This window comes from Coloeus monedula (genome assembly GCF_965178545.1).
Source record: "Coloeus monedula genome assembly, chromosome: 20".
Lineage (NCBI taxonomy): Eukaryota > Metazoa > Chordata > Aves > Passeriformes > Corvidae > Coloeus > Coloeus monedula.
This window is the reverse complement of record NC_138800.1, coordinates 10,623,918-10,646,310: the sequence shown is the minus strand read 5'-3', so window position 1 is coordinate 10,646,310 and position 22,393 is coordinate 10,623,918. Positions and strand designations below refer to the sequence as shown.

The following is a 22,393-nucleotide window of genomic DNA, read 5'->3' as shown; positions in this document are numbered from 1 at the left end:
AAGTAAACCCATTTGTTAACAGAAAAAGCACAGGCTCATGCGGAAGCAGTCATGTGTGTTTCATTTCACAAAACAAAGTGTGATGCAAAAATGCTCTTCACCTTAATTCTTCAGGAAGGAGCTGAACGACCCAGTCTTTATTGCAGCTTCTTATTGGGTTCAAATAAAAACCACTGGATAAACATTTTTACATCATTAGTTTTTGCCTCCCCTCTATAGACAGGAAAAGTGGGTTTTTCAGTTTTAATTTTTTATTCTGTTTTTTAGAGAAACAAGGAAAGAACCCCACAGAACCTAAAGATTCAGATGAAAGGTACCTGAATTAGTGAAGAATTAGAGTGAACAGCATCTTTTATTTAATTATAGTGGTGTTATCTGTAACTTCAGCTACATGCAAAAGTCAAGCATGTTGCAAAATGTCAAAGCAGATGGCTGGCAAACCTGCTACAACAGTGTTGTCATTATGGGATGGGGCTGCTGGAGAGACAGCAGCCCAGCCAGGCTATTCCCAGACACATCCCTCACTCTACCATCCCCTTCAAGATTAAATAAGCAAAAGCAGACACCTGACAGCCATTCTACTGCATAACTTACATTTCTGTCAGCTGACTAAAGACTAAATTGTGTTCCTTATGCTTAATGTGTACGTGGCAGTTAAACGTTCTCCTTCCCATTTTTGCCCATATCCAGGCATGATCAGTTAGGACACCCTGAAACTTCCTAAACCAGCGTATTTTTTCAAGGGAAACGCTATTTTTGGAACTTCTTTCTGTCCATGCCTTCCAAGAACTCTGTATTAACTTGGGCTGGGCTTTATCAATGTCCAGGGGCTGCTCCCTTGGAATAAGTGTGTGGGCAGCCTAGAAGAATTGAGGAGGCTCTCCCTGAACACCTGTTGATACCCTGTGTAACCCAGAACTTCGGCATTGTACAGAGATGCAGGGCTATTATTGTCTCTTGCAGTCAGTCCCACCAGTCCAGGGTATAAGAGAAAGCAAGGACTTCTCAGAATTCAGAGCTAAACTACTGGATCCCAAGTGCGCACACATCTTGAGAATATCAACTTAAATAATATGAACTTTTTAAAGAAAAGAAATAGATGACAAATTTGTGGGGGGGTGGCAGAGCTCACAGCTGATCCTCTGAAGCCCATCCAGCCTATGGATGCAAGTGGAATGAAAGCACCAACCCCAGACAGGCACTGCATCTCCACACAGCCTTCTCTGCATACACTGCTACCTTACAGGGAGATCACAAAGCTGTTACACTCCCTCCTTCTCTCCTGAGAGCCTGCTCTAGTATCCAGCCTTTATGGAGGTGGGGCAGAAAGCCCCAGAGGAGAGGAGGTTTGCTGCTCAGCAGCACACACACCAAGGGAGAGGGAAGAGGGAAGTTCCCACTCCCCACAGGCTGTGAGCCCATTCCCAGCCTCTCTGCACAGTCACCTCCATCTCCAGCTCTCGTGGCCTGAGTGAAATGCCTTTCCCTGTAATAATGCCAACACTGTTGTATGCATCAGTGGAAGGAGCTGCAAGAGAGCTCTGGGACACAGAGGGAGGAGGATAAAAACCTTTCATCCTATTAGGAGCTGTGAGGTTCCGAGAGCAGATCATTGATAGCATTGCGTGTAGCTTATCTTCCTCCTCCTCATCATCGTCAACAGAGGTAGAGCGGCTGGCAGCTAAGTGGTGGTAGTTAATAGTTACTGCTCAAAGAAAATAGTGAAAGAGGAGCATAAGAAGAAAGAACTCAATTCTGTGGGAAAGCTCAAAAGGACATGGTCAGCAAAGACAAAGGACCTGAATCCTGCCTTCTGCTCGAGGGCACGAGCTCCTGTAAACAGCTGTGAAAACTGAGTTTCTTACAGAAACAAAGCATGCTCCACCAAACTCAGGCCGGCGTTGAGTGTGCACAGGCCGTGAGAGCACATGTGGCACACCACAGCAAGGGAGAAAGATCCCAGTGCCAGCCTGCAGCAGCTGAGTATGCTTTTGAGCAAAGCTCCACGGCAATTCTAGGCTCCCATCTAGCTTCTGTCCTTCACTGTGCCCTTAGCAATGCTGTGGCCCCTTCTCTGAAACCTGTGCCAGATGCACCTGGACAGCAAACCCTCGCTCCCAGCTGTGTGTGGCCCTGCAGACAGGCAGAGGTCCTGCCTGGCACAGGAGCTGCAGCTCCTGTCCCAGGAGCGCCCGGGCTCTGCAGCCCCTCCAGCAGGCCAAGGCACAAGGTGCTTTGCTGGTGTGTGCATGGACTTACCTGTGCCAGCCCAGCAGCCCTGACAAAGCCCAGCCAGCCCTGTGGCCCAGGCCCCCGGGTCAGGAGGCTGCAGAGGAGATTCCTGCTTTCTCAGCTGCAGTAAGTCCCAGTATGAGCAGTAACTCCAAATCCCCTGTAAACTTTAGGGTCTGATCTTCCCAGGAAATTCTTGCTTCTTTGCCAAGGGTAATAAAACTGAACATGCTGTTTGAGAACTAGCTCAAATGCCTTCTTGCATGTAAGGAATTTGTATTCACTGATGACATGAGGTGGTTTGGTGCTCGGGAATTCATTTAGTTTCCTTGGAAGGGCCTTTATTTATCCATTGTTAAGTTTGTGCTTCCAAGCCAGGAAAACTTAGCCCAGGGAGTTCTTGGGGTACTTTTAAGAGTTTATGGTTGTTTTTTTTTCCTAATAACAACATTATGAGCAAGCAGTGTGGCCAGTAAAATTATCCTCACTTACGGAGCAAAACTGCTCTTGGCTAGTCAAGCAATCTTTTGTTTCAGTCTCAGTTTGCAAGCCCAGGGGAGTATTTTGAAAACTTCCTCTGTAAAACACAGTGTAAATGTAAGATTCCCCACCTCAACTCCATTTCCACTAAGATAACAAGTCTCACTGCATTAAGGAAACCTAAGCTGCACCTGTTGATCACAATTATCTCTTAGTGAAATTTTGTGAGAGGTTTGGGTTTTTTACCCCCTTACAAAAACGTGGCTTGTCACCTGCAGGTATTTCCCAGGATATTACTTCAAGATTTACTCAGATGTTTGATTTGGTTTTTTGTTTGTTTTTTTTTCAAACAAAGCAGAATAAAGGCACTTACTGTTATCGTGCTTGTGTCCAGGATAAATAATTCTGAACACATAGTCTGTGGATGTGTCCTCAGCTGGCATCTCCTCCAGGTCCACTGATTTGTTGCTGTTCCGTTTTCGAAGCTTTGGAAACACCTTGCCCTAGAGAAAATAATTCCATACATTCAGCTGTGAGTGACTAACAGAGTACAACAAACTAAGTATTGCAGACCTGTGGCATCTTAAATCTCCCAACTTTCAATGTTGGGAGGAGGTAAGGGAGAAAACAGTGGAGTCATATACAGCTGGTGGTTTTGGGGTACTTAGCACTACTTTTCTGTGTACTATAAACCAGCCTTTTCTCGTAATCTATGGGAGCTGGGCACTCCAAGCCTCTGGCAGCGCCTCTGTCCAGTCCATCTCAGTCTCACTCCTATTGTGTGGGTTTGTATCTTGATGCAACAGCAGATTCCAGCTCATTGCTCAATGGGGTAATGAGGTATGAACAATTTTTATAGACCATGTGTGTAAGAATCAAATTGGACTAATGGAGTTATTTTGCCTCCTACTTTACCATAAAGCAGCTGGAAGTCCATGCCCAGACCCTGTGGAGCAGAGATACCAACACCAGCCTCACCCGAGAGCTCACCAGAAAAAGCAGTACCTTGCCCTGCTGGGACCACAGCGGGGGCTCCAGCTGGCCACGGGGCAGGAGCCCATTCTCCAGACAGGACAGGAAGGCGAGGAGGTGCCCTCCCTGGGGGAAGTGCAGCGGAGGCCTCTGCGTCCCATCCTGACTCACCAGCACTAATGTCCATCTGCTTTCTGCTGCAAGGGAGGACAGGGGGAGTCCACACTGTTACATCAGAGCCTCAATTTTCTGCTCTTACCCTCTAAGTAAATATGATTTGGGATCATCACTAAGTAGATAAATAAACCTCTGTAATGCACAGTGTGATCTAGGGATGATACCAGCCCTTCAGTCCTACAGAAACTCAAGATACAAGCAAACTATGAAAGCCTCATGCAGTTGTCATCCTCTATCAGCTGGGACTGGAGATTTTAACACTCTTTCCCACATGGCCAGAACTAGTCAGAGGTGTTCTCGACACTGAGGGAGGAAAAGCAATCATTCAAGTGGCTCTCCTGCTTATGTATTTTAAAGGAATATATGCCTAAGGGTTATGCTTACGTTGCTGATGGCAGTGGATGCAGACAATCTGGCTCACTGGCACAACCAATGCGTAGTCCCAGTAAACACTAAAAGGGAAGGAAAGAGCAGGCAACATTGTTTTTTCCATATTCAGGAATGCTTGCAGTTCCAAGCACCTGATAGAAAGACTCTGCTAAGTTAGTAACTGCTTAATAAATTTGGTCAATTGAAGTACATTATTAGTCAAGTAAACGGCAAAGGAAAGCAGGTTTCTCCACACTGATACTGTGGTACCAGGTCTGTACAACCTCTGCTTCCCTCTTCCCCTTCCCTTCCCCTTTCCTGGTGCCCCCAGCAGGTTACACAGTGCTTCCCATCTTTCCTGAATGCAATGAGTACCTTTTCTCCAGTTCTGAATCTCCAAGGGTTCCATTCATCAGCTGGTTTGGAGTCCACTTTAATGTCAAACTATCTGCTGACTGATGAAGGGAGAGATACCCAGGAATTGCCTCCAAGTCGTCTTTCTGTTCACAGAAGCAACAGACAGATAACCCAGGTGACTCAAGTGCACAAAATACCTGCAGAAAATATCTGTTCCAGTCTTCCTATGCCACACAAGTTCCAAAGCTGCAGTATTTGGGAACTGCTGAGGGAAACCCTAACAGCAGAAGTACTGGTATACAATATTGCTACAGAAAGAGGGGAAAAACCACAATACAGTCAGCTGGTTTATGAAATACAGTCCAGTAGGTTTGTTCCTGCCTACAGGCCCACTGCTCATTGACAGTGGTCAGGCAGTGAAAGCATTTGTCACTTGTCAAATCTACCCCAGCACAGGAGAGCCAAGCAGAAGGCAGCTCTGTGCTGAGAACAGAATGCAGCGAGCGCTTGGCAGGTCTGAGCTCCACCCCCAGCTACACCAGTGCCTCCTCCAGCCACAGCCCCAAACTCCACGCACTCACCGGCTGCACCAGGACGTTGTTCTTGCCGTAGAGAAGGTGTGTCCGGGAGTTCTGGTGCAGGGACTCCACGTACTCCCGCGCCGAAGCGGCAAAGCGATCTTCCGACGTGCTCCCGCTGGAGTGGCGCTTCCGGATCTACACACAAAGCCAGGGCAGGTCAGGCCGGGCAGGGACACACGAACTGCACCATTTACATCGCTCTCTATGGACTGCAACTTCTTGTGCAGCCAGGGGAGTTTGCAGAGAAATCACCTGGACTCGTAACTCAGCCCTGACCATGGCAGCTCAGAATTTCTTGTGAATTACCTGATCAGATCACAACTGTCACAAGCCACAGAATTTAGTGCTGGATCTCAAATTTTTCTACATACAGATAAAGAGGACACTGTGGCCCAAATGGACTTCTAATCTGTGATAAAGGTTCCATTACAGAAGAGAGAAGTTCCAGATTCAGGTATCTACCTCATGGGGCTGTTTTTATTATCAGCCTGTGCCTTAACTCAGAAACAGGTACAGAGTAAATACCTACTCCCAGGGCTGGGCGCTTGGAGGGGGAGTCCTGGCGGCCGTGGGTGCCGTGGATCCGGTGCCGCTGCACCAGCTCGTCAGCCGAAGGGTCTGTCCAGTAGTGGTCAGCTGTCTTTAGCTTGGTGTACTCCAGAGCACAGGGTCCAACTAGGAAAAGAGACCAAGGGAGAAACCTTCTGAGTCTGCTCAGAAACATACCCAGTGCTATCCTGCTGGCTGAGCACTGAAGGTGAGATTCCCTCCTAAAGCCAAGTGCATATTAATGGTCATCAATCCTACGGGATCAGCCCACAACACAGACAACAACATAATAATGTACCACCCCTATTACCCAGGGCTGTATAAGAGTATTCCTGTAGGACACAATACCCTGCCACAGCAGCATGAGCAGTTACAAACTGCTAGCAAGCATTCGGTAAAAATCCATTCCCATTCTGCTTTCTGATCCAACCAATAATTACTAATAAAACCAGATGATCAGTCTCTTCTGGTCTTGTAAGCAACAAAACAACACCTTCAATGTTGCTCTATTATAAATAGTTAACTACATGCGAGATATAAAATGCACTTCTTGTAACACTGTCATAATGCAAAATGCTTTAAGACTATTTATTTTCTTCAGCATACAAAGTAACTTTGCAAGAACTCACCTAGCAGAGAAGCCAGTATTGGGCCACAAACAGGATCTGCCAGTAAAGCTTCTTTTTCATAATATTTACTAGGAATAAAAGATTAGAGCCCAGTTAAAAATATTTGTTGGTATAAACCATTTCAAAGCTTGGGTTTAGCTACAGGTCTAACATAATAGGCCAGTAAGAAAACTCTGTATCTGAACAGCCAGAGACAGGACCCAAGGAATCCAAATCCCAAATAGTCCCTGAATTTGAGAGGTAGAGGGAAAACAGTGGCTGGGATTACCCAGAAATCACCAATGTGAGCATCTCCTCCAGAAGCTCTAATGGAGCTTGACTGGCCCATCCACTGACCCTGTGAAGAAGTGTTGTGTTGGGTTTGCAGGTAAAAAAGACTTTTACAACATGGCGTGTCCTGAAGTGTTTTTAAAGACCATTGAAACATATTGTAAGAAATTAATTTACTCTATTTTACGGATCAACTTTAGAATAGATCATTTCCTAAACTATATCAACAGCACTGACTAGTCTCCATGGAGCATAAAACAAGCCTGGAACAACTAAAGTAATAAACCTACACTCCAGACTTCTGCATTTAACCAGCTGACCAGCACCCCTCCTTTGGATGTACATTCTGCCCCTGATCAGCTGTGCAATCCCAGAAAAGTCACCTCCTCTCGATATGCTCATTCTGGCTCACCTATTTTTCAACTGAGCTCTGGAGGGGCAGGAGCTTGCCTTGTGCTCAGTATGTTTACCCAGTATATTTGATCTGGGGCTTTGGGCAGAACTGCAATATGGGAACAAACAATAGTTCTCTGAAAGCAATTTTGTCCATTTTCCACAGAGACAAAACAATCCACACATTCTTAAACACCTCTTCCATCTGTGAGGAATCATCTTGAAACACCATGAAGAACAATGAACTACTACAAATAACTCTTGCAATGACCCCGAAGTCTTGCCATTGCAGCAGGCGAAGCTGCTTTACAAAACCACATAGCTGAAAAATCCAAACACCCACATTTCTTGAATGCCACTGTCCTCTGTGGTCTGTTCACTAGATGGGGCTCAAACTCTAAAGCACCTGCTCCTCTTCCAGGACAGAACAGCAGAAGGATGTGAACATGGAGCATTTGAGCAGTAATGTCACAAAAATGCACGGCAACAAGCCTTATGAAAAGGTTTGTTTTATTCACCAAGTCAGGGTCTCAGAATCACAGACCTGAAGTGAAGGACCTGATCCTAACACATCTGAACGGATGGGGAAGGCAGTGAGGTGAACATCTACAACACACAGCAATGGAACAACTGAGAGCAAACTCTCCTGATATGTCTGCTGTGGATTATGTGGAAAAGAAATTAAAACCTCTTGTACCCATGTATCTGCAGACACTGAGGCAGTGGACTAAAATGCTTTTGTTAACTGTGTCTCTGGGACGTGGCCAACCCTCCCTCTGTCTCTTCTGCACACAGCTCATAAAATCCAAGATGGCATTACATATCCCAGAGCAACAGTTTGCTTGAACAGCACAAAGACCTTTCTTCCATTCTCTTGCTTTTAGTGGCAAGATACATCATGAATGTATGACAAGGAAAACAGTAACACAAACTTGGAAAGTACTGTGAAAATAAGCTGCTCTGCCCTTAGCTCTCATCCTTGTTCAGACACATTGGCTTTGGATGGACAAGAATGTTCTGCCAGTGCAGAACAACAAGAGCACCCCTGCCAGCAAACTGCCATTCTGGGACCACACCCAGCTTTAGAGTCCCTTCCTTTCTCTTTTTATGGTAGATTGTCCTCAGTGTGCCCCATTAAGTCTTCTGTATCATGGGTTATGGGAGGGCAGGAAGGGTAGGAGTTAAGAGCCGCTCCTTGGCAAGCCACAGCTGATGCTGGGCAGCAGGAAGCAAGGACAGAAGAGAGAGGACTCCTCTTCACCTCTTAAGGAGTCCGTGTGGAATACATCTGTAAAGCACTGATGCTCTTCTCGGGTTTTGCAAGGGAAGACTTTCACTTTACACAAAGCTTGATTTTTCTAAAAAGGAAACATTATTCAAAGAACCTGTTTTCACAGCCCTAAGGTTTTATGTCAATAGCTCCTCCTGTTCTAATTCTCCTTTCTTTCATCTACAAAAGGCATTTTCCTCCCTGACATCCTAAAGTTCCAAAGGATTATTTTCAACTCATGACGTATTAGAAGACATTTCTATTCCACTAAGGTCTAGGTCCCATTAGAATATGGGTACCTAATATACTTGAAGTTAGGTTTTTAGCTGATTTCTGGAAAGCTGAATGTGTGTTAATGTTTTTTTGTAAGCCTGAGACACTGTCAATGATGCAAAACAAAAGTACATTTTTTTCTAAATGCTTGTGCAACTGGTTTTCATCTTACCAGAAGACTGCATCACAGGGGCTTGCTGAAGACTTGAAGAAATCCCTTGTTGCAGATACCTAAATGCATCAGTCCAACAAATCCCTGTGCTTCTGCTGCCTTCCTTACCTGCAGTTATCAACAATGTACTGCACAATCTTGTCCAGCACCTTCTCAATCAAGGCTGTCCGAACCCAGATGTGTTTGATGGCCTGAGGTGTCAGGACAGGTGTTTTGCTTGTGGTTGATCCCTGCCTTTTGAGGGGTTCATGCCCATTTGGCTGATTTTTCCTGCAAAAGGTGATAAAATAAAAGCAGTCAGAATTTGGACTGTTTGATGACAGCTCGTGATGGGTTCATCCTCCTGCATCAGGTAACACAGTGCAGATGCAGGAGAAAGGTGGCCACAAAGCACAGGGGCAGCTTCCTTCTGCCCAGCACTGCAGGCTGCCTTGGCTCTCCACACACTACCTCGGGCTGAGAGGGGAACAGGAACCCTCTGAATGTCTTTTCCAGAAAATCTCCCCCTTAAAATAGAAGAAGGTCCCGTTTTGCCTCAATGAGGAAAGAAACCCTGACATCTTCAAGTTCTTTGCCAGCACTTGGGTTTCCTTTCAGGAAACTGTTCAGTTACACAGAGTTAATATGTTTATTTGGGGCTGTTTCGGGTGAGATCCATCATTCCCCCCTGCACTTACACGGCCCCATGTCCTACAGGAGGCCATGACAGCAACCCTACAGGGCAAGAAAGACACGTGACACCACTGACATCAGAGCAACTGAGTGTGGTTAGTCACATCCTAAACACGGCTTTTCCTAAGCCACAGCCTCAGGAGCAATGAGGCTGTTACAGCCCTTCTGTCTCATTTCATACATCCAGCAGAGCGAGTCCACCCCCTGCAGTATTTCCCAATAGTATCTTTGCTGTGTGTATTTTCTACAGCACTTAACTTTTGTGGCTGTTAATAGCTGAAAAACACACAAAATTTGTCCAAGAGAAACCACAGAATTTAAGTTCATTTGCTCCTCTCTGTTAGAGGATACAGCCAAAAGTCTCTGGTGGTTAGAGGGGTGTTTGTGTGGACTCTTAACCAGGAGAGAGGCTGGTGAATTTTCAGCAGAAAACATGCTTCTTCCCAACATTTAAAAAATTAAAATTAATAAAATCCCTGTCTGTATCAGTAGGCACAATAAAAAAAGCATCAAAAATAGGTACATGTCTGTCAAAAACTACTTAACAAAGTCTGATAATTACAAGCCTAACAAAGATAAATGTCAGAAAATTACACAGAAATATAACTGCTAATTTAAATAACTGTCAATAATTGAAGACAAGCTCTCTTGGCAAAGCCCTTCTTATAGCAAATTGATCAAAGGCTAAAAGTTCCTACAATGTACAAAGAGCCCTCAGGGCTCACCAGTGCCTACAAACAGAATTAAAAATGCTCTTGTCCTGAGCTTGTAGGACAAGATGCTCATGCACTGTGATTTCATCTACACAACCACATGGAAAAATTTAACTTTGCTACTCACCACCAGCAAGCAGTTTAAGACTTTCAGTAATCTCAAGTCCTTGACTCCAGAATTCTGTTGTGTTTAAGTCCAGTACATACTGAACAGCTTTCCTATAACATCCATCTTCCCATCACTCTTTGTATCCATTAATTTAACTGTTTCTGCTATGATACCCACAAATCTGCTCCTGGTTTGGCAGGAGCATGCCAAAACAGCTTTTCCAGTATGTCTGTTCTTGAGTTCCTCCTTCCGCCCCCTCCCTTCCCACCAACAGTCCAAGCTGGTCCACCATACCTCGCCTGTGAGCCCTCTCTGAAATCACCAGTAATTAGTCACTTCTGTTACTGAGTGTGGGCTGAATGTGCTGCTCTGCTGTACTGAGAAGCAAAATGAAACACCAAAGCCCCAGTTCCCCACCTCTGCCCCTTTGCTCACTGCCAGCTTGATCAAACACAAACATCTACAGCCACTAACGAGACAAACTGCATCACCCGTGGCCAAGACAGGCCCCTGTGCACTCACAGGGCAGTCTGTGTCCCACCATGCTGCACAGAAACACTGCATCAACTTGGCTGATGAACAGAGCCTCACCTGCTCTCTACCTGCTGCTGCAGCTCCTGCACCTTCTTGCACACGTCTCCAGCTATGGCAAAGGTCTTGCCCACCTTGGTGAAGAGTGCAGCCACCTTGTCGGTACGCAGGAACCCGGCAGCCCTGCGCTTCAGCATGTGCAGGAGACACGCCTCCACCACACCTGTGGGAACAGGGACAGAATGATACAGGTCCTGCTGCCTTCAGCCTCAGCCAGCGCCACCTGCTCACTGCCACTGGGCAGGTGTGGGCCAAGAACAGAGCTGGGGGGACAGATAGGAACTCAGAATCAGATGATGCGAGCATGTGTCTAATCTGCAACTACAAGCACCTTGTAAAGTACAGATAATGGCAGTATATAAATGAACTGGAATCTCTCTGAGTATTTTCACCCCACTTTACACGTGCCACACAGAACCACACTGCAACATGCCCTGATGGCCACCACTTGCACTATGCCAGCCTTGCAAGACTGCAACAGAAATCTATCCAGCTCTCATGTAACCTGCTGCAGGGAACAGAACTGAGAAACACAAATTTAAAAAAACCAAAACAAATCAAAACAAAAAATAAGCCTTCCTTGTCTATCGGCTCCTAAAGTGAGACTGCAGATGACTCACACAGTCAACACTGCCCATACAAAGGGACGAAGGAAAACAGACCAATTCATTCACAGGAAAGGGAAAAGACCCAGCAGTATGTGCCAGGTGTGTGCTCAGGGCAGGGCAGTCTTCGCAGGGCTCTGAGTGCAGCACTGAGCACGGCTCTCCTGTGCGGGGTGGCGGCAGGCAGCCCATCGGGACACCACAGCTCCCCCTGCCACGTTAAATGCTGCTTACGAGTAACAAATGGCACTCCATCTGCTCTGACACACTCTCCCTCTCGCCCAACACTCGGTGGCTCTTTTTGAGAGAAGGCAGCATTTTGTGGCACTTTACGCCCAACGCTGTCAGCTGCTGAGCATTTCCTGAAGATTGCTCTGCTTATTGCACCTGAAGGCTCCAAATCCCGTAACACCTGAAAGCCTCCATCTGAAAAAGACCTGTCCTCACTGCCCACGCCCTGAAAACTAACCCGAGTCCCAGGCCAGACTGGGGGCACACAGAAACACCTCCTGCCTGCCAAACCCTGAGGAGCCCCACCCCAGGAGCAGCCAAAACCAGACTCTGAGCTGCCTTACAGCACAATGGGGCAGTGCCCGTGGCCTCAGCTCCGGCACACTCCTGTTTGCTCAGGACATGAGCCCAATGGTATCAGACACAGCCACCAAGCAGCAGGTCTGATGCTGCTTCCCATGCTGGTGGCACTTCCAGCCAGAACTACTGCCTCAGAAGCCAACCACCTCCTCATGCACAACAACCTGTGCATGGCACTGGTCCCTGGAAGGAGGAGCAGGACATGCAGGCACATCCCTGCGTGACCCCTCTCAACCATCATAAACCTCGCCCGAGATCAAAGGACACCAGTGGGTGGCAGAGGCAGAGCCTGTGGTCTGACAGGAGCAGGAGCCCAGCACTGACAACATCTCTGAAGCCAGGCTGGTTCCACTCGGAAGGAAAGGAGCATCCATGCAGGGAACGCCGCGGGGGCTGGCGTGGCCACAGAGCAGCATGGGGGGGACAGGGAGTGATGACAGCACGGGGATGTTCCTCACAGTACGGTCTAGCTCCTGTCTAGCAACCATCACACAGCTCTTAATCCAGCAGCTGTTTTGCTCTGTCTTTCAATTAGAAATAAAAGAAAAAAGAAAAGCAGCTTTCCGGATGCCTGGAGCAATGCAGCAATTTGATTCCAAATCTTAAATGAAGCAACCTGCCTTTAAAAATAACTGCAAAGAAGTGCATTGCTGTTGCTTAGGAAACAGGCTCTCTTCCCACCTTCACTGCTTTTTTTTTTTATTTCTTTAAAACAATAAAATATTAATGAAACAAATTTAGTGAAAAGCACAGCAGGCACAGCTTTAATTATTAATAAATGCTGCAGCTGCCACTAAGGACAATTTCCCCAGTGACTGTCCCTAGAGCCCCAACATTTAATTATTCCATTATGACATTTCTCATCACAAGAACTTGGGTAAGATCAGTCCCCAACTGCCTGTAACACACACATAGGGGTCATTTGCAAGGGGCGAGACACTGGAATTTGCTGCTGGATTGCCTCAAAATGTATTTTCCACAGGACAAGGACACATCCAGTTCTAAGTGTAAGGTACACTCGGATTGGGGGGCAGGTTACAGCCCAGCCTGTGTGACCCTCAGGTCACTTCATTCACCTACACTTCACCCCCAGACTGAGCCTAACAGCACTGGCTCTCAGCATGCTTCTCTCCAGGCTCCTTTCCACAAGAATTATTCCAGAACAGCTGACTCTACATTCACATCTGACTTGATGTGAATGTGCTTGCAAATACACCGTGGCTTTGCAAATACACCGTGGCTTTTATCCAGTTAAACTACAAAACATCCAAGCAGGGCAGCACATCTTGCGACACAGATGCCATCCCATTCAACCCAGGGGACCGTGTGGATGCCATCCTGGTGGCACAGGACAGCAGGAGGGGATCCCTCCCACCCACAGCACAGCAGTGAGGGACCAGCTCCCTGGCAGAGCCCCACGGGGCTTTCCTTTGGCTCTGTGTGCAAGGCAGGCACTGATCTCACTGCACCTTGCCAGCATCGCCCACAGCCAAGCTCAGCCAGAAAGGAAACTTAACACATCCTGAATAAACAGGCAGAAGAGTCACCTCAAGCTGCAGAACCTTTTAAAAGACATGAGAGGACCTTGGCAGTGGTGCTTTTTGATAAACCAAAACCAGGTGATCCCCGGGAGTTACAAACTGCACGGCTCAGACTGCTGCCTAAAGAGACAACACAAACTGTTTTAGGGGTTATAGCACAAGAACCTTTGGGAGGGGGAATGGAGTTATTTAGCCATTTCTAGGAAAATTAACCATTTTTCCCTTTTTGGAATCTGACACTCTAGGAAGACCTAAAAATCAATGATTTAGCTGTTTCTGGAGAAACTGATAACATCAGAAAGGCATCAATGGGTGTTTGTGTGTACACATATGTTTTTGGCTACAGGTACATATGCACACAGGTAAGTAACTACTGCACAGCCCAATGTGATCCCTCCTGAGCCTGCCTACTGTCACTGTACCTACAACAAACACATACAAAAACTGACCAGATAAAAAGGCAGCAACTCATCACACACAGAGCGGAAGAGCAGCTCTGCACTGAGAATAAATCAGCACAGCTCAGGTAATTCCCTTGTATGGTTCAGTTGACAGCAGCCATCTAAAAATTCATTAACTCCAGACAGTTTTGAGGCACATTCTCTGCAGTATCCACTGCTGAATTTAATTAAGTGCAGATATATTATTGATTTACAGTTCAAATAATCACGGTACCCACCAAGCTTCAGAAAACGTCACTTTTTTATGACTTCACCACAGCTACTTCTTCCAGGGTCAGGTGAACAAGTTCGGTTTTGTCCTTTTTTGCCTCTATGAAAATTCTGACATGACTTAATGGACTGTGAAATGAGAGTTCTGGGGCTGGAAGGGTAGTGAGCAGAGAAAAGGTGGTCTGTGGAAGCATTATTTATGGGGTGTACTTAGCAGATGAGATTTTCCTTAGACAGGAAGAAATACTGCAGCTAAATACCTTGTTTTCATGGAAACTGTGCACAGGGAATTGAATTCATGAGGCTGAAGAAATTAAAAACAAGTGAAAAGAGGAGGATGATAAAGAAGCCATCAGATGCTCACGATCTCCAGCTGCTGTTGCTTTACCCTGCTGATCACAGATCTGCCCAGTTTGAAACCAGTTTTATTGCCAAGTTCCAGCCTGCTGTGTCACTGGGACACACAGGCCAAGCAGGTAGGACACTGGTACCCGAATGCCAGCTGACAGCAAAGGGCTGCAGAGGACACATCCCAACGTGCTCCTTTGCCCTTGTTTACCTGCGCCCAAGCTGCTTGTGCTGGGCTGCGCCACAGAACATCCTATGTTCAATAATTCCCTAGAAAATAAAAAAAAGGTATCTAAATGGACAATCCCCAGTTCTAAAGTGTCTGGGAAACTTCAGGGCTAAAATTTGGTGACTGCTCCTCTTTAAAATCAAGATCACTAAGCTTCAAGGATCTCAGTAACCTTCAGAAAACAGAAGTGTTTTCATTAAACTCTGTTAAGGGTAAATCATAATTACCAAAGTTTGTTTAAATATTGAGAATGATCCAATTGGATGGCCCAGAATCAAAGCAAAATGTTTAGCAGAGTTCTCTAAAAAGCACAAGAGATTTTATTTCACTTCTCAAGCTAAAAACACATGCAGTTCAAAAACTGTTTCATTTCACATCAGAGCTAATATTCACTCCGGTTCTTTCCTCCCCACTACAGCACACCACTCATTAATTTAAGCATCATCTTTGGAGCACAATCAAAAACCTTCTAAATGTGCGTGAAAAAATATTTGCCTCCCCCTCTCTGGTACTCTCTTTGGGCTAATGTGTTTATCAAGTGAGGCAGAATCTCTGTAAACTATTTTTTAAGCCTTATTCATCATTGAAAATGTTTGTTTTCCAAATAGGAGCAGTAATACAGGGAGACATGGGTTTTGTTTGTGAGAGATCTGCATTTCCATAGCAGATTAACTACATTTTTAAAAAATATCAATGCCAAAAACTTAACAAATACATCTCTGTTCCTCAGCTGATTTTATTTTCCTGTCATGAGCCTTAATACAGCCTTGTAATTTAGGGCCATGAAGGAAAAAATTTCTGACTCATGGCATTTCATTGCTTGGGGATGGCAATTGTGACGTTTGGTGGCTCTGGTAATTGCTTGGATTTCAGGTCCTGAACGAGAAAAATCAGAACATGAGGTCCAGCATCATGCAGCCACTGGTTCCTAATTTGATCTTTTCTTTCAAACACAATTAACTTTGTGCAAAATAGGATAACAAGTCATCCTAAGACCAATGAAGAAGACAGCTTCACAACTAAGCCTACTGCTGTGGTTAACCATGGGGTCTGTTAGCAGTGAGACTGTAAACCAGCACTGCCAGGCACTCCTGCAGCTCAGACACCAATCCATCCCCAACGACCCCAGATATCTGGTCTCCAGGAGTCACCAGCCACATTCATGTTCCAAGGATTCCTGGTTTTCCACAGCCAGTGTGGATGGAGACTCATCCATGACTTCAGCTGAAGCTCTCTGATTGTGTTCCTACAGGATGGCAAGACCCTAAAACTTCAGACCTGATCTCAACTACGTGGCTCCAGAAAATCCAGCCACACAAGTGCTTTCCTACTGCCTCCCACCTCCAGAATAAATGGAGTACTCATCTGCCTTAGGAAGCTGGGAAGTAACTCTGGAACTGTTGTGCACATTCATTAACAGCAATCCTGTCATACACAGGATTGGCTCTAAAATGTGAAGAGGACCCAAGAGCCACTCTGTTTCTCAGAACACACCGGTCCTGTTGCTGTGAACAGATACTGAGTGACACAGAACTATTCCAAATAACAATTCCCTCTACTTATTTTTGAAGAAGGAAGCATCTTACACTGATGATTATCCAAGCCTAGATGCCCCAGGGCTCTGTGAAAGGAAGCTGAAAAGGATGGATACAGGACCCACACATCAGGTCTCGAGTGTGGAATTACAGCCTGAAGCACAGACATCTCAGAAGCACTTGTGGGTGATAGCTCTCCTTGCTCTGTTTCTGAGAACAATAAATGCTCACACAGTCCTGATGTACACAGACACTGCAAGAGCTTGAGAGCAGAAGCACCAACATAAGACACAAATGCCAGCTCAGGAGTGCTTCACAAAAGTAGCCATGGAGTCAGGCTCTGACCTGCCACAGCCTGGCACGAGTCGAGATTGTATTTGAGTTTTGAAGGAAATGCAGGAAAGCTGAAAGAGCTGCTGTACAACTTACAGGAGCCCATGAGATAAACTGTACTGAGAAGGAGCAGTATGATAACACTCACCTACCAGCCAGCACATCGTGCTTGTAGACCTGGAAGTCACCCACAGAGAAACAGGATGGACCCTGCAGAGCTGGGCAGGGGCACCCACAGCCCTGCACGGCTGCTGCATGGATCTGTCTGTGCATGGACCTCCTCACCACCCTCCTCTACCACCATGTCCAAAACCACCAAAGGGTTCACAGGCTGCTCAGTTGCTTTCAGAGAAGACTGGACTGACAGCTGGGCAAGCCAGCACTGGGCTGTGCTCAGGCAAGTGTCCCTTCTCTCTGGGTCAGCAGATGTCCGCTGGAAGGCCTCAGGCCACCTCTCTGATGTATTATTCACACAGAGAAAGCAACAAGGATTGCTTACTAATGGGAATTCATTATCTCCCAAGCTCCCCAGGGCAGCCACCACATCCTTCTTCTGTTTGAAGGGCTGCACACATGACTAAATGCAGTCACAGATCACATACAAACACCTTCAGTCAATATCAGACCCAGCTCTGCAGTCAAACCCAGTGCATGACTGGACAGATCGTGACATGGTTTTGTTCTTTTTTTAAGATCTGTGATATTTAAACACAGCATTACCCAGAAAAAAACCCAGTCGTTTTCATCAGTTAATAAGAGAAGAAAAACAACATGCATAATGGGGATGGGAAAAAAAAGAAAAAGCTGAAGTCAATGCAGCTAAATCAACGGGACTGGCTCATCCCCTAGGGCTGAGCCAGCCAAGCTTCCTCAGCTCCTCTAGGAGAGGCTCTCTGCTCCTCTTGCCTGCACCTGAAATTGCAGGGTCTGCAGCAAGGATCCTCAACAAATCTATCAGGATAGAACAGTAATCTAATACCCAGAAACAGCAAATTTTCTCCTTGGGTTTAAAAGGGGAGAAGCATTTCTGGTCTGTAAGTCTGGTTTAGACACAGTTTTAAAACAGATTTGGAAGGCAAAGATAATTCAGTGACACTGAGAAAAGGAAAAATAAATACTTCTAAATGCCTCTGAAGTGAAGGACTGTAACCAACACTGGGGGTAAATTAAATATTAGTAACTGAAGATGGGAAGAAAGAGCACATATCAAGTATCAAAGTATAACAAAAAAGCTACAAAGTATAAAGAAAACAAAAAAGACAATGGGAGGTTTTTTGTTTTCTTTGATAGAAAAGCCTCAACGTCTTACAGGATTTGAGTTCAGATTCAGGAACAGGAAAGGACCTGGTGATGCCCCTGCCGTAAACCCACCCAGGGCTGCACAGCTCCAGTGCATCCCCCAGGAACAGCAGTGAATCCCCCAGCTCCCTCCTCTCCCTCACATCCCAAAGGACACAAGCAATGCAGACCTCCCATCCTCAGACAAGGTGTACAAGAAGCCCCAAGCACAATATTAAATACCATTCTGCAGCTCAAATCAGAACTGGCCTTTTCAGTTCAGCCACAAAGGGATTCTGTACATTTTAATTAATGGGTTTAATTACTGGTAGCAGGCTTATTATTAAGGCCAAAAAAAGCTTTTCCTGCAGTTCATCCCTTCCTTAATTTCAACTGAAATCTCCTTGAAAAGCCAAGTTATGCATGTTTAACAGTGCCCAAGTTACTATTTTTACTCACGTTTACTGCTAACCTTTCCTCCAAACACAGTAAGTATATTCCCTTTGCCAAGCAGGCATGCTGAATTTACACCTAAACATGTATTTTGATTGTGACACACACCAACTCTCCATAACCCACCTCAATTCTATGGCAATTAGTTATGGCATGGGGAATTCAGGATTATTTCATTTAATACACTCAATATATTATTCAAAGAGAACAAACTACTGAAACTCGTTTCAAAGTATATATTGAAAACGTAGAGATCATTTGGGTAACCATGTCTGGGGCATTCATGAATAAACCCTGTCTGCAGTGTGCAGCTGACTTAAGTAAGTTTTCTAAATGCTTAAAGCAGCACGTTACTGTCAGACTAAAGATGGGCAGCCACAGAGAAAAGGCTTAGCGAACTGCAGGTAGCATTACACAAACACTCCAAGTGTAATGCACGGAACTGGAAACCCTGTAAATACACTTCAGGTGACTGCAGAGACAGAGAAACGCTTCTTTCCTCTTCCCCCTTTCCCTCAGAAGTGCAGAAGCGGGAAGGAGCTGGTGTTGCTGGCGAGAACAGCTCCAGCCAGGGACGCTCCGGGCGGGCTGGCGGCGGGAGGGCGCGGGAGGAGAGCTCGGCGCTGGCCCTGCCGCAGAGACGGAGCCCCACGTCACGGAGGCAGCCGCCGTTCCCAAGGAAACGCCTCTACAGACGGAGCCCAGGCTTCGAACATCCACGGCCAGCTTCCAGCAGAAGCGCTGGCCACTGAAGATGCTCCAAAGACACTTGCATCGCTGCACGGTCGCCTGACTGGCCACACAACAGCGGCCACAGCAACGCATAGCCCAAAGGAACTTGGAATTTTTGTCCCACAATGGCACACGTCAGCCACAGGCCAAATGGAGCTGCTGTGACTCTGAACCATAGAGCCAGATTTCCTAGAAATCAGAGGGGATGACAGAACCTCCTGCACTCACTGCTTCCCCACACACTGTGACACACACCAACTCTCCATAACCCACCTCAATTCTACAATTCCTTCTGCCAGAGCACCCAGGCAGAGACCACAGACTGGAGCAGGATCCTCGTGGTTACAAATCCCTCCTGCTGGATGAGCACAACCGACCCACAGAGACACCATTCCTTCAGGCCAGCAAGGGTGGCACAGAGCTGGAGCATTTCCTCCAGGACAAGTAGCACATGCCATTTAATTGGCACCTTCAGCCATCTAGGACCTAGGGCAGCTACAAACTGTTCAGCTACTGACGCAGAGAGACCCTGAAATCAGCTATCATGTATTTAAGAGACTCTTGCTAAACTCAGCCTACCAAGAGAGTAAAATGATTCACAAGAATTCTATATTTATAGCAAAGATTCACCAAAAATGACTCATGTACTGAACCATCTAATTTTAAATAGAAGGGAAAAACCTCTTGAAGAGACACATGAAACTGGAGTGGGGGAGGGAAGAGAACTGCACACACAGGAGAGCACCAGCCAGGAGCTGTTAGCCAAATCTGCTGGAAGGGATTTCTCCATTCAATCAGCCAAAGTAAAACCAGAACATTCAGCTTCACCTTCTTCTGATTTAGAGTTAATCAAGGCCTCTGTTCAAAGCACCAGCAGGCTGGAGTCCTGCCTTAGGACAGGTAGGGTTGCTGGGCAATAATGAGGCAGCTCAGTGCAGAATTATTAGTTCTTCAGACCATAAAGAATTCAGAACACAAAACCAACTGGAATCACAGTAGGAGGAAGAGACAAGTATGAAGACTTTAAAGTATTCCTAATTTTGGCCACGCAGAGTCTAACAGAAATAGCTGCCACCCCACCACCCCTTACACCAACAATGCAGCACAGCTTCCAGGACGGGATTCCAGGAACAGAGAGCAGGCAGACCACTCTGGGCGCTCCCTGGAACACACGGCCAGCCTGCAGCAAGGCCACCTGTCATCCTGGCTGGATACTTGGATAATGACATCTTAGAAGAGTTACATTACAATTTGTAATGTACACACACGTAGCAAATACAGAGGTGAAATGGGCCTGAACACCTTGATTTCTAATATCTAAATCCCTGCATTTACCTCTGACAGCAGAGAAAATAAATGTCTAGAGTAGAGGAAAAGTAAGGTTAGGTAGCATTAGCTCTTCCGCGTGACATTTACCACATAAGGCGATGATGTGACTGCTGTCTTCATGTACAAATTTCCGGGTGACAGCTTCTTCCATGATCTGCTTTACCTAAAATGAACAGAGAGAAATGATTGTATGATCCCAACAAAATCAGCACAGCACTTGGGAGTTTCAGTTTCAACCACTGCCTTGCCCCTCACCAACAGACTAACAGCTCCCTCACATCATATTTTGCAGGGAAAAATGGATTTAAGAAGGGAAAGCACAAACAAACCTGAGGGGCTTATCACGGGATGAGGGAACCTCTGGCAGAACAAGGGCAGCTCTGTTTGGGGTGTGCCCCCACAAAAGGCTGAACTATTTCAGTGTGCCCACAGTACCCTCCAAAACACTTCTCCAGCATAAGTTCCAAAGAGCTGTGTGAGACTTTTTATATGATTCATCCTTGGCCTTCACACAGTCTCTTTTGCTCATGAAACCAGATGGTGCTGCTATGTCCCATTTCCACTTGTGCCATTCTGCTCTTTTTCAAGCACAAAACATTCCTGAGTGACACAGGCACACATTCCCAGAAGGGTTTAGGGCCATCTTCCCCCTACCTGGGAAGCATGGAACATGCCACAGCAATTACAAATTATGCATTTGAAGCTCTGCTGCACCACCAAACAGTATACAAAATTATTACAGGTCCTACAGAGAAGGCAGTGACTTCAGTTTTTGCTTCAAGACATGACTTAATAATCATAGCAAATAAAATTACACTTATCACACTTTTTAATGATTTACAACAAAGTTCCTTTCCACTTTCAGGGTTGATGTGTCAAGTTCGAGAGGGAAATCATTGCAAATTACTGACTTTCAAAAATTAAAGAAGAAACAGACAATTCTTACAATGAGGCTCTTGGCGACAGGCTGCAGTCACCCTTGTTCATCTGCCAGTGATTCCTCCCCAATGGCTTCCTCAGCCTGACACCAGATGAAACCTCATTGCCTCCACCAACTCATTTATCAGACACTCATTTCCTCCTGGCCATGGAGAGCTTGCTCTCTTCCATGTACAAATCAACCATCATTTTTGACTTCTCTCATTTATGAGCTACAATTACAGTATTATGACACTCTGACTAAACATAGGCCAATTCACTTTCAATATATGAAAATATGTGCTACCATGGCAGAAGATTTAACCAGACACTCCCTTTTTCCAACGTTTAGAGCTAACTGGACACCACTTCATGGCACTGAGAGGTCCCAAGGTTTTGAGCTTTTCCACTCAGCGCTGGACCAGGAGAAGCTGCAGGTGCAGTGCTCCATCGACAGCTGGGCTCTGCAACTGCCCGTGGAGATGCCTTCTCCAGTTTGGAGGGCTTCCTTCTCCAGCAAGACCATCTGCAAGACCAGTTCTGGATGCTGTAATTAAACATCCCCTCCCCCAGTAATCATCTTGAGGCCTTTGTGCCCACTCCTACACCCCCAGCCCAGCTGGCAGCAGGCTGCAGCTCTGGCACTTGCTGCACGAGCCTTTCAACACATGGCATTCGCCTCACTGCAAATTCTGGATCAAATGGATCCTCCAGAATTTGTGTTCCTTATCAAACAAGAGCCCTCTGAGTTGCAAAGAAAACATCGGAGGGAAAAAAAGCAAACGTGTAAGAGGCTTTGAAAGAACATGTTTTATAGCTTTACAAAACCTGGCTCATTGCTCACACCTGAGGCCTGACAATATAAACTTTGTGCAGGCAATTTGTTTCTTTCCTGTGGCGTTTCTGACCTGGCTGTTGGAACTCATGACCTCACAGTGAAGCAGCTGGAGGTGGAGGAGTAAGAGAGTATCAAGGAAGAAGCAGAGGTGTGAGGAGGTCTCGTGATGGGCACTCACATCTG

General features: G+C 46.1%; 1 protein-coding gene across 8 annotated transcripts in view; it reads right to left on the bottom strand.

The window, feature by feature from the left end:
- The window catches only part of SGSM2 (small G protein signaling modulator 2), a 38,834-nt gene that overhangs the window by 11,632 nt on the left and 4,809 nt on the right, over nucleotides 1–22,393 (bottom strand). For 4 of the 8 annotated variants that reach the window (XR_014227000.1, XM_082294815.1, XM_082294819.1 and 1 more), the window contains exons 2-12: nucleotides 20,542–20,617; nucleotides 10,810–10,972; nucleotides 8,833–8,994; nucleotides 6,347–6,414; nucleotides 5,698–5,843; nucleotides 5,169–5,303; nucleotides 4,606–4,730; nucleotides 4,246–4,313; nucleotides 3,718–3,881; nucleotides 3,086–3,215; nucleotides 1,571–1,705 (exon numbers count right to left, since the gene is read on the bottom strand). Coding sequence is in view for 7 of the 8 variants with exons in the window: in XM_082294815.1 (XP_082150941.1) it covers nucleotides 1,571–1,705; nucleotides 3,086–3,215; nucleotides 3,718–3,881; nucleotides 4,246–4,313; nucleotides 4,606–4,730; nucleotides 5,169–5,303; nucleotides 5,698–5,843; nucleotides 6,347–6,414; nucleotides 8,833–8,994; nucleotides 10,810–10,972; nucleotides 20,542–20,617 (1,372 nt within the window). In the remaining variant the exon portion in view is untranslated. The remainder of the gene's footprint in view (nucleotides 1–1,570; nucleotides 1,706–3,085; nucleotides 3,216–3,717; nucleotides 3,882–4,245; nucleotides 4,314–4,605; nucleotides 4,731–5,168; nucleotides 5,304–5,697; nucleotides 5,844–6,346; nucleotides 6,415–8,832; nucleotides 8,995–10,809; nucleotides 10,973–20,541; nucleotides 20,618–22,393) is intronic. The other 4 variants (XM_082294817.1, XM_082294816.1, XM_082294820.1 and 1 more) reach the window with 4 other exon arrangements.